The following is a 12963-nucleotide window of genomic DNA, read 5'->3' as shown; positions in this document are numbered from 1 at the left end:
CCATCTAATAATAAGCAATACTCTTATCGACTATGCCACAGAAGCTTTCTGAAAAATACGATTTACAAAGCGACATTTTATTCGGGTAGTTCTTCAATAAGAAATACGCCGATAATTAATTTTAAGTGTTATTGATTTGGGCAATTTTTAAAATAAATAGTTTTAAAATAATTTGGCAGTAGGATTGGCCAATAAAAATCTATTTGATTTAAATCACTTTTTCCTGGACTTGGACCAACCTGGTTGAAAATTTCGACGGGTCCAGAACCCTGATATAAACTTTATTTAAAATGGGCCTCAAGCCTAAAATTATGGAAAATTTACAAAAATTATTTTTAATATAGCTTTCAATAGATCAAAAAAAATATGGATATCAGTTATAAGTTTGGGAAAATTGAAGGAATGGCTTACTCAAAAATTATTAATACTATTTTTGAAGATACTGCTTTTGAGACACTTGTTGAAAATTGTAATATGCAAGTTTTAATTAATATTAAAATATAAATATTTAAAAATTATTTTCTAGTTTTTAAATTTGCTTATCAATGACATAATGAACAATACAAACTATAATTCCATAATGGGTCTATTTTTATATTTTATTTGCTAATTCATAAATTTTTTATATGATATTCTATAAAATATACTTGATAGCAAAGTTGAGCAGTATGGTGAATATTTGTATCTAAGATACAAGATCCTTTTGTATCTTGTACTCAGTATTTTTTATTTTTCATAAGATCAATATTTGTATTGAAAATCTTTATTCAGAAAAAAACCTTTTATCTTTTCATTTTCTTGACAAAAGTTACACATCACAGAATATAACCTTATTTTCTTCATGAAATCTTCTATTAATTTCCTATTTTTTCCCCCCATATTTTAAATAAATTGAGAACCTAAATCAACTTGAAAATTTACAACTCATATATAGATAGTAACTGAATAGAATATCATTAACAATTATATGTACTTCTTTTAAGAATAATTAACACTCATGGTAGTGAAAACAAGACAGTGAATTTATGGAAATAAATTGCCTTGGATCAAATATCCTTTTTAAAATCTAAATGTCAAACATGTAGAAACAAAAAAATGATAAAGGGTTCAATAAAATTTTGTTAAACATAGATAATTTTATGTTATAATCTAATTATATATTATTTTTATTAAAAATTAAAGGTGTAGGCTTATAAAGGAATATCAATTATATCTAAAAGAGCAGAGAAGAAAACCGCAAAGTCCACCACCATAAAAAGATGATTCAACCCAGAATATTAACTTCATTTAATCCTATTAATAAAATAAAACCAATAATTACACAAAATAAAATTGTTAAGTTGATATGGGCATTTATTGTCAAGGGTTTATACCCTTTGAGCCTAATTGAACAACCTGAATTTATTATTATCATGATTGTTATATAATTTAATAGATAAATATCAATATGATATTCCAGACATTCTTAGTAATGTTGGATTATTTAAAAAATTTAAGGAGGTTTTTAGAAAGAAGAATAGAGGGTTTGAATAAAATATATACTTGAAAAAATATTTTAAAGGCTCAGACATAATGGCAGATTTGTGATCTTGAAACTTATTATGGGAATAACAGCTCACTGGGTAATATATATTTTTTATATTTTTAATGATAACATGAGAAACCCATGAAAGGCAATCAAGAGGTAAAAGAACCTCTGGAACACATTCATTTGATAAAATTGCAGTTATCGGAAGTCTATAGAGTATGGGATTTCTTATAATGCTATTGTTACAGATAAGGTTTCCAATTTTGTCAAGTCATTAAATGAATATAGTGTAAAATTAAATGATCTTGAAAATGATTGTGGATGATCTACTAGAATTTAATGCAATAAATTATGGTTCAATGTTTACCTTTAGATTAAATAAACAAATAAATATTACCAAGCCCATAAGGTTTGCCCTGCCACACTTTATCTTTAATTGCCACCTTATATTTTCTTTCTGTAATACCAAACTCAAGGAATATTGGAAGAATTCATTATAGAGTAAGGAAAAATGTACAAAATATGGAATGTATGTGGAAAGCCAAAATCTTCTGAAAATATAGGGAAGATAACAGGTGGTAAGCATAACCAAGTGGAATAGCATTTATGATAGTATGACTTGATGCTGCTAAAATATAAATAACATCAAAATTTATTTTAAATATTGATTGTCCCATTTTTAAAGAAATGAATATTGTTTATATAGAGCAATATTGTAAGGTTTAAATCTATGGAGCAATTGCATTAGACAAACCACATGGGCAACAAAGTATATTTTATGGTGAATTAGTGCCCATAATATTTGTGGCTAAACAGGACTTAGATAACATTAAATATTAAGTTTGCAATATTGTCTACCTTTATTAAAAGCTGTCTAAGAGTAAGGGCAAAAGATTTAAAAAAATTGTTGCCTATGATGATGAATATAATGAGGTTTTTTGGCATCATTATTACATCCATATTTTAAAAACTTATAGATTGAATCAAATGATAAAAAATACTCAAAATATATTAATAAAAGAAGTTCTACAAGCTTAAACTATAACACCAATAGTTGTAACATCTACTAAGGAATTTAATTATTTTTCTTATAGTGAAACAAATGTTGTTTTATAATACAACTAACATTAGCTGGAGTTTTTATTATCTTAATAACTGTTTTAAATACTTAAGAAATGTATAATTATTATCCTTCCATTACAAAATTCATTCTTTTTTTATATTTGACATTTCATATAATATACTTGAAAGCCTATAATTAAAAGATATTGGTAAAAATACTAAACAACTAAATAAATACTGAACAATTTTAGTTATAATTAAGCTTTATTTGCTTCTCTATTTTAAAATACTGATAAAATTATTTATTTTTTGAAAATAAAAATGTTGAATAAATTTAATGCTCAGAAATATATAAATACCGCTGAAAGGATTAATTTTTTTGATAATAATACTACATATTTTGATATTACTGCAAAAAAACAGTTTTAGTTCAAAATCGTGAAGAACAAAACAGTTCAAAATTGGGAATTTTTATATCTCCTAGAAGATGTTTAAAATATTTTTGAAATTGATATTAATAGATGCTAGGGGAATATACACTTCTATTTAAATTGAGTTTTTAAAAAAAACTCTAAAAATGGGGAAAATATCATGTTTGTCCCCAATTAGCCCCCATATCTATTCTTTAAAATTTTCTAGGAGATAAGCAAGATTCCCAATTTTGTGATGTTCATTTGTGCTCTTACCAAAAAGATCATAGCCTATTTTAAATATATATTATAATAAATTAGGCAGTCTCTATCCAAATGAAAAATAAATAAAATACCAATTCACTAAACACTGCCTTTGTCTCTATCATAAAACCTGGGAATGAGAGATATTTTAAACCAGAAATTATTCCATTATGAAAATGTTATTTAAAACTTGACCAAAGATAAAAATGATAACAGAAAAAAAAATGCATGAAAAATAAGAAATTGACAAATATTTATAAAATCTAAATAGGGAATATTCCAATGGAAAATAGATTCCCTTATGTTTATATCTCTAAATACATGTGACTATAAACAAAAATTCCCCATTCATGAGTTAATATAGTAATGGAGCCCTTATTAGTGTTGATAAATGTCTTAATTTGAGAAGATTTTTAAAAATGGCTAACTCATTATTTTGGCCAGAAAAATGTTGCACCACAAGATTTCGCTAATAGTAGTCATCCAAACCTTTGTGTCATCTATAACCAATATCTACAGACTTGCTTAATATATTTCTGAATAAAATATTGAGTTAGCTGTTTTTAAAAATCGGCTCAAATTGAACTGTTTAACAACACTAGCTCTTATATAGAATAAGAAACTTTTACAAATCCTAAAAGATAGTAAAAAATTAATTTTTGAACTTAAATATTTTAAAATTATAAATCAAAATGTTTCTGACATGAAACATGTTTTAGGAAGAAATAATAGGGTGAGGTGGTCAAACTTTGTCTTTTTTTTCAACTATAATCATTTTTATGAAAGTTAAATATTATAGTTAGGTATTTCGTTTTAAAATAATTTATCTGATATTAAAAAAATTAATTAAATTTTAGAAAAATATAGCAAGATTATATAAAAATAATTCATAACAACTTGCAAGGTTCTTAAATAATAATAAACCAATTCATTATTTTTATAATTGTAAAAAAGTGAAATTAAATGAGCATATAGTATCTCTTAATTCACCAAAGTAAGCTTTTTGGAAAAAGAATTAAATTAATCCAATATTGATACAACTTTGTTAAATAAAAAGTATAGATTTTCTTTAAAAAATTCCATATTTAGCATTTTTTACACAAATAATAAAAATATATTTATAATAAAATTTATTGTACTTGATGTCCATGAACTAGCCCTATTCTAAACTTATTAACAGTTACAACTTTTTGTTCTGGGAAGCCTTCCTAATATTAAAATAATTATATTTTGCTCAAATAAATCATTACCTCATCAAAATCTCCCCTAACTACATGCACGTCATTTGCTAATGTTTTTAGATAATTAAATGTATCCTGTGTGCAGAGATTACCTAAATTCTCCTAATAAAAATATATAAATTGTAACTACCTGTACATAAAATATGTTGTATTTTTCCTGGGACGAGCAATTTTAAAAATTGATCGGGAAGAGTGTAGGATCTATAAGGAATGTGAAAATCTCCGATTACTAATACTAACTATAAATTTAATATAATAATTATTTGAATAAATAAAAATTACCATATTTGTATGAATATATTGTAGTTTTTCTAAACAAATGATTGGCAACCTGGCACCTCATTACATGTGAACATTCCTTGGGATTATAATTCAACTCAAAGACATTGCATTCATAACTGATTAATTTTAATTTCTATTATATGTATTATTATATTAAAAAATATCATTACTCGTAGAAAAATAAAATTTTACCACCAAATTCATATTATTTTCTACTGTTAATAGTAGTTAAAAGTTACTATTGAAACGAACCAGGTGCGTACGCAGGGGGGGGGGGAGCATGGGGAAAAATCCACCCCCCCCCCAGCCAAAAAATGCAGATGCCGGATTATATTTTTCAAAAAGATTATTGTTAATATTAATTTACATTTCTTAATATTTATTCCTATCTCATATATATATTTAATTATATTTATTTATCACATTCATCTACTAAGTTATTTTATCAATATATTTCGATTTCAAGTTTTCCTTGGCATAAATTACGTATTATTTTCAAATTTTAGTGGCGTATTATTTATCTAAATTTCTAGTCAAATAATAATTATCTCTGAAACTCCTTTTCCAACAGGGAAAAAGAATTTGCAAGCTTGTCCAACGAGATAGTCTCCACCAGAAACAGCTTTAAGGTAGTTAGAAGAGCCGATTATCAATGCTATTACTGAAATATCACAATGGCTTGAAAGAAATATTTACTGAGAAGCTAGAAAATTATTGAATTCAATACCTATTCCAAATTTATTTTCTCATTAGAATGTATTATTTAAATATACAACTATTTTATGTAATACTTTTCATAAACATAACATTGACTTGATTAAGAAGATGAGAATAGCGGAGAGGATTTTATTAGAACTCAAGGAAATAGATCTAATGTTGTTGAAGAATTTCATATTTTATATGTTATTGTTGAGTCAAAAGCAGAGCTATACGTGTTTAATATTTGTCCCCCTCGATTTGCAGCAAAGTAAGCTCATCGACAAAAAATTAATATAGGATCAGTAGAAGAGTTTTAAAAAACAAATGTCCCCTCTCTTAGATATATTTATAACGAATCTAGGAAAATAATTCCCCGGAAATAAAATCCATGGAAAAAAATCCCTGGGAAAATAATTTCCCGGAAGATTACTCCCCTGAAAAAAAATCATCAGGAAAATAATTCCCTGGAAAAATATTCCCCGGAAAATAATTCCAGGTAAATAATTCTCCGGCGGAAAAAAATTCCCTTAGAAAATAATTTTCCGGAAAAAAATTCCCATATAAAATAATTCCCCGGAAAAAATTTCCTCGGAAAAAAATTCCCTATTTTTTAAATCCTATAAAATATTAAATTATTTTTAGAAAATTAACAATAGGAAAAAATATATCCGGAAAAAAAATCCCTAAAATATTTTTTGAGAAAATCGTCAAAAATTTCTGTAAAATTTTTCCAAATAAAAATTTTCAAAATAAAATAGTACTTGTGATTAATATTAAACCTAACAAAAACTTAAATTATTAATTAATACTAATAAATATAATGTATAATGTTATGGACTTATCCCGAACCCAGGTTTAGTGAAAATTAAACAAAGCAATATTTATAAAATAAACGAATTGGATACCTAGTCTCTCTGCTATTATGAAAAATATTATGGCCAGCTCAGATTTTTTATGGCCTGGATTTATAAATTCAAAAATTACCTAGTCTCTGTAATATTAAGCTAAATATTACGTTGTGCCGTACAAGTCTGGGTAGAAAGCAAAACTCCGAGTATAATAATTTTATTTCAATCCAATAAATTTATATAATTTTATAATAATTTAATAATAATCATTTTACAATATTGCGCTTCCCTTTTATAGGGAAGCGCCTAAATACTATTTCATCATGATTCTACAAATCTTAATTTTTATATCTAAAAATAAAATAAAACAAAATATTAAAACGCGGTTTAATAATGACTCCGCACAATTATTTTTTAATTTTCACGCAAATAATATTTTCAAAATTATCAAATCTGTCACTCATTTATGACATTTCCTCCCTTTATCGGACCTCGTTGGCTCCAACAATTGCCTATATTCTTCTTCTCCTACACGTAACACTAGCGTGTCCGGCGCCATTTGTTGATTTGATTGTATTGCTCTGATATCAGAAGATGCGGACGTTGGCTCCAATCGGGTTCGCCCTCCCACCGTATCAAACCGTTCCTTGGGACACCACCGGCGGATATGTCCCGCCATTCCACAAACATAACATATCACCCTGTCTCTTTCTTCACGTACCGTTTCCCTTGAGTGCTCTGATGGTCTTCTCCCCTCCATTGATCTCGTGCCTTCCTGGGCTAAAGCTCTCCATTCACTAGCAAGCGGTTCCATATCCGCACTAATTATCGTATTTCGCATCAAATGAGTACCCAGGTCTACATATCTATATCAAACAATCATTTATCTCCTTCCCTTTTTATTTTATTTTATTTTATTTTTTTCTCTCGCTTCCCCCCTTTTCTCCCTTCCCCTTTCCTCATCACTCTCCTTTCTTATATACATATTAAGCGATTTACTTGTTAATAATAGGCATACCGAAAAAAATTATATTTTCCTCTACCGAAAAAAAATTATGAATTTTACGTTTTCGTCTTCTCTTACTTATTAAAAATTTTCCTTTTTCTCAACACTCTCTTACTCGTAAATCATTCTCCCTTATATTTCAATACCCAATCTCACTAACTTTATTTTCTTCTCTCTTTCTCTCTCTATTTTCGTTAAAAGAATAAAATTTTTATTAATTTTATTATATATATTTTTTTTATCATTTAACCTTAAAAAAAACTGGTAACTCTTACTATTTTCTTTTTTAAAACAACAACAACCAACCATTACCCTCTTTATTAACATCTTATTATTTTATTTTTTTAATTCACTTTTCCTTGCCAACAAAATAAAACATTATAATACAAAAACATTATAATACAAAACACTCAACCCTAACCCCGTTATCTTTTTTTTACTATTACTTTTTAAAAAAAAAATTAATTCTTACTTTTCTCAGTATTTTTCTTTATTTCACATAATCCCATCCCCCTATTCACATTATCCACACCCATTCTATTCCTGCCTCCGCCCCGTTTGCAACAAGAACCTTCAACTATTTCCGCTTCAATATTATTCCGCCGCTTATTCCTTATTCGTTACCGGTTTATTCCACCAAATATATTTAGAAAATTTATTTTACTTAATATACACTTTCAAAACCCTTTTTCCTTTACATTATTTTATTTAACCTAAACTTCCAAAAAAAAATTTTTTTTTCAATAATTTTATTTCTCCTTAATTTATTTTATCTAACACAAACCTTCACCAGAAAAAAAATTTTTTTTTTACTCTCTAATTTAATCTAAACTCCTAATTTTATTAAAAAAATCTTATAATCTTACTCAACAAACTTCACAAGAACACTTTTTTTTTTTAAATATTACCTTTACCATAAATTAAGACAAAGAAAACTTTTATTATTCCATACACTTAACATTTTTTAACATTTTTCTCTAATATTTATTTCAGCTCCACCAAATTTCACAAAAAAAAACAATTCAAAAAAAAAAAATTCCTTTTACTATTTTACTCTAATACATTACAATTTTTCCTTACAATTTGACTTGACCATACTTCAATTTTATTCCCAAAGAAAACATTTCCATTTAAAACCCAAAAAAAAAAATTTCTTGTTACTTAACCAACTTGACCCATATTCCCACCTTATATATACCCCTCTTTATATCATACTTCCCCTTTCCCTTCCCGGGAACGACCACCTGCACCGACACCGTGACCTTGACCTATATTCCTTTTTTTTACTCCGGACCTCTCGTTGACCTCTTGCCCCTGTCACTTTTGCCCCGCCTCCGTTCCTCTGCGTATCTGATCTTCATGTCTCACACCCACCTTGCCATCCTGAAAACGGACCCGACTTAACTTTTTCCCCACCTTTTCCATCACAACTCCGGCTCGCCATTTCTCCTTTTCACCATATATCCTTGCCCACACCGACTGTCCCACCATAAACTTTGCTGGTCCCTCCTCCTCACGTTCTCTCCTCGGACCCTCAGACTCCGGCCTCAGAGCATCTAACCCAATCCTCGTTCTGAACCCTAAAAACTTCTCTGCTGGAGACAAATCCTCTCCCCTCCTACTATTATTATAATAAGCTACCGACGTCCATACTTCTCCTTTCCCATACTTTGCCTTTCGTAACCAATCTTTCACCAACCCAACCATCCGCTCTGCCTGCCCATTGGAGCTTGGGTGGTATGGAGGAGATAAAATATGCTGTATCCTATTTTCTTTGCAAAATTTCGCGAACTCTGCACTCCTAAACGCTGGTCCACCGTCAGACACGATTACTTTAGCCACTCCAAACTTTGCCCACAAATTCTTCAATTTTCTGACCACTACTTGCGTCGTCAACCCTCCTACAACTACCCATTTAGAAAATGCATCAACCACTAGAAAATAATCCTTCTTTTCGTACTCGAAGAAGTCGACATGAACCCTTTCCCATGGCTTCGTTGTTTTCGGCCAAGTCCCTTCTCTATCTCTTGCTGGCATCCTGGCCCAAGTATTGCATACTACACATTGTCTCGCTAGTTCCTCAATCTCCGCATTCATCCTCGGCCACCATACATATTCTCGTCCCCATTGTTTCATACGCTCCATTCCTTGATGACCTGCATGCAACATTGTTAACACCGTTCCTCTCAACTTCCCAGGTATCACTGCCCTATTTCCTCGGACTACGCATTCATCCATCACCGTCAATTCCCCTCCAACATTTTTATAAACTCTATCTCCCTCTTTCCACTGTATCCGGCCCATTATACATTCTTTTATTCGACTCAAATCATATCTTTTTGTGTCTCCCTCCGAATCTCCTCCCATGTTACCGGACCTCCCTTCAACATTCTCGATACCGCCATGACCATCGCTACCTCCTTCTTACACATCTCATCGGCATTACTTTCTTCCACATCCTCCCCTGCTCCGCATCTCATCATTAAATCCGGCAAATAATTTTCTCGGCCTTTACGATATCTCATCTCCAGGTCAAAACTGCCCACCATCAATAAACACTTCTGCAACCTCGGCGACATCATCAACTCCTTGTTATCCTTCCGGAACAAATGAATCAACGGCTTATGATCCGTATAAACCACAAAACGACGCCCAATCAAATACTCACGACACTTAGTCAATCCAAAAATTACCGCTAATGCCTCTTGCTCAATTACCGAATACCTCGTCTCCGCGGCCCTAAAAATCCTTGAGAAAAATAACACCGGTCTCTCCAGCTCTTCCATCCGATGCAATAACGCTCCTCCTACTCCCCTTTGAGACGCATCTACCGCCAATATCACCTCCAGTTCATTATTAAAACACACTAAGACTGGCTCCTTTCCAATTCGGTACTTCAACTCCTCAAACGCCTCCTCCTGTTCATCTCCCCAATCGAATCTCTCCCCCTTTTTCAACAACTGGTACAAAGGCGCAGCTATCTCATCAAAATTCTCTACAAACCTGTGATAATAATTAACCATTCCCAGAAACGACTGTATTTCCGACTTGCATTTCGGCCTCAACATGTTTGCAATACCCACCATATTCTTATCCAACGGTCTAACCTCTACTCCATTAATCCGATGACCCAAATAAACAACCTCCATTACTCCCAACACACTTTTCTCTCTATTCACACGCAATCCCTTCTCCTTGATTCTCCAAAATACCTCCTCCAGCCTCCTATTATGCTCCTCCGGCGTAATTCCCGTTATCAAGACATCATCCATATTAAAATACTCCCTCCAAACCCTGAAAAACGGCCGCCATTGTCCTCTGAAATATGGGTGCCGAAACGCTCAACCCAAACGGCAATCTCTTAAACGCAAATAATCCCTTGGGCGTAGTTATGGTCAGCAACTTCTGCATCTCCTTCCTTACATTCAACTGCAAATACGCATTAGAAAAATCCACCTTCGAAAAATACAAACTCCCCTTCAAATTCGCCAATATTTCCTATATCCTCGGTAACGGATACTTTACTTCAACTACCCACGGATTCAATGTCCATCGGAAATCTGCACATAATCTCAACTTCCCATTAGCCTTTTTCACCGGTACTAAAGGTGTCGCCCACTCGCTATATTCAACCGGACATACAAAATCTTCCTTTACCCATCTATCCATCTACCTTTCGCCTCCATTCAAAAGGTACACGACGTACAGCACACAACTTCGGCACACATCCATCCTTCATCCGAATCTCCACTTCATAACCCTTTAGACAACCCAACTCTTCCCCAAATATTTCTCCATACCTCTCCACTAACTTCTCCACCTCATTTTGAACATCTTTTATTCCCTCTCCACACTCTCACAACTTTTCCACAACTCCCTGTTCTACAAAATTCTCACTCCTCTCACTAACCAGCGGCCCCAATACTCCATATCTACTGTCTTGGATATTTCCTATTTCTCAATCTACTTAAATCAGACCTCTCCCCAACATATCTTCCCTCGCATTTCCTTCGCTTTCCCCCCAAAACATGGATCTTCCCTCGTCTACTTCAAATTGGTCCTCCATCCATTCCAAATTTCCTCCCGACATTCTCTCCTCCTCATTCTCTCGGACCATATTTCTTAAGTCTTCCCGAATATCTTCTTCGATCGCCACAAATACTCCCCATCGCGCAAATACTCCCCAAAATACATACTCCGGCCCCACATTTGTAATCCAATCCTATCCCATCACCGGCTCAACGTCTCGGTTAATTATCCATAAGTCCAACATTTTACATCCTTCTCTCCCTACATCCCCAATATGCACTCTTCCCATCATCTCCATCTCCGATCCATCAAACTGCCTCACTTGCATAACGTCTCTAATTATTTTACTACCCGGCCAAAGTCTTCTAAAATCCTCATATCCTATCACCGAAATAGCTGCTCCGGTACCAAATAACATAGATACCATCTTACCGTTGATATCGAACCATACCCTCGGACTCGGCAGATACGTTAACTCCCTTTGAATCTCCTGCTGCAACATTTTAACTCTCAACTCTTTCTTGCCTCCTCCTAACGCCACGGTCATCATTTTACTCTCCTTCCCATCATATAGTCAATCTTTATTACAATCTCAGGCCCATTGTCGCCTTTCTCGGCATTTGAAACACGTCATCTCCTCTTCAATATCCTTTCCTCCTTTTCCAGCTATCTCCGTCTTACTCCTCATATTCACGGCTCCCGAAGTCTCTCCTCTCTGTGGAAAACCTGACCTTGTTTCTACCTTTCCCACTCGGCAATCCTTTAACACATGTCCAAATCTTCCACAACCCGTGCAACGTATTCTCTCTGCTCTGCCTGGACAATATGTCGAAATATGTCCCATCTCCCCACACGCAAAACATTTGACATCTCTACAATTCACCGCAATATGACCCATCTCCCCACATTTATAACATCTACCATTCCGACCTCTCTGTCCCCTGCTGAACGGCCTCGACATGTCTTGACGTCCACAGTATACGTCCAAATGTCTGTCATCTATCCTCTCGTTCTTTAACCGGTCAATTTCTTCATTATTGACCCAACCCTTCATTATTTCTTGAACCGGTAACCACGTATCTCTCCCCAATCTATCATCCTCTCGATTATGCCCTTCTACCAACAACGATTGCCAACGAATCCTAATACTCCTTTCTCTTTACATTCTCTTTCCAAAATATAAACTACACAACCATATCATCAACACTACCACCGCTCCCAGTACATTATATTGCAACTCCACATACTTTGTAATTTTAAAACTCTTCATTAAAATATTTACGTATTTAAATTTTTCCTAAATTATTTCCCAAGTAACTCAATTTATCAACACTATATTTTATAAAATATTCACAAAAAATTAATTATTAATTTAACCAAAAATATTTTAACTACTTGTAACGTCAGACAATAAGATAAAATCAATAAGGTAAAAACTCCAATAATACACATATACATTTATAAATTTCAAAAAAAAAATCAATACTTTCCGCGAATCTTTAACCTCTTCCGTGTATTGACGTCTATTGAAAAAAAATCGGCAGCACTTCCGTGTAACTTGCTTCTACTAAACATTTTTGGAATTTCTTCTAAT

General features: G+C 32.2%; 2 protein-coding genes across 2 annotated transcripts in view; both read right to left on the bottom strand.

Moving 5' to 3' along the window:
- LOC135931108 (vacuolar protein sorting-associated protein 29-like) overlaps positions 1-4833 on the bottom strand; it is a 38554-nt gene extending 33721 nt beyond the window's left edge. The window contains exons 1-4 of the mRNA XM_065467989.1: positions 4788-4833; positions 4636-4744; positions 4515-4597; positions 4404-4472 (exon numbers count right to left, since the gene is read on the bottom strand). Coding sequence (XP_065324061.1) covers positions 4404-4472; positions 4515-4597; positions 4636-4744; positions 4788-4790 — 264 coding nt within the window. The 5' untranslated portion in view covers positions 4791-4833. The remainder of the gene's footprint in view (positions 1-4403; positions 4473-4514; positions 4598-4635; positions 4745-4787) is intronic.
- A 7128-nt stretch (positions 4834-11961) lies between these two features.
- LOC135927751 (DNA-binding protein HEXBP-like) lies at positions 11962-12423 on the bottom strand. Its single transcript, XM_065463914.1, has one exon. The coding sequence runs from the start codon at positions 12421-12423 to the stop codon at positions 11962-11964; it is 462 nt and encodes a 153-aa protein (XP_065319986.1).
- Positions 12424-12963: the final 540 nt, after the last annotated feature.

The sequence above is a fragment of the Gordionus sp. m RMFG-2023 genome, chromosome 1 (assembly GCF_954871325.1).
Source record: "Gordionus sp. m RMFG-2023 chromosome 1, tfGorSpeb1-WG-v2, whole genome shotgun sequence".
NCBI lineage: Eukaryota > Metazoa > Nematomorpha > Gordioida > Chordodea > Parachordodidae > Gordionus > Gordionus sp. m RMFG-2023.
This window is presented reverse-complemented; position numbering and strand designations above follow the sequence as displayed.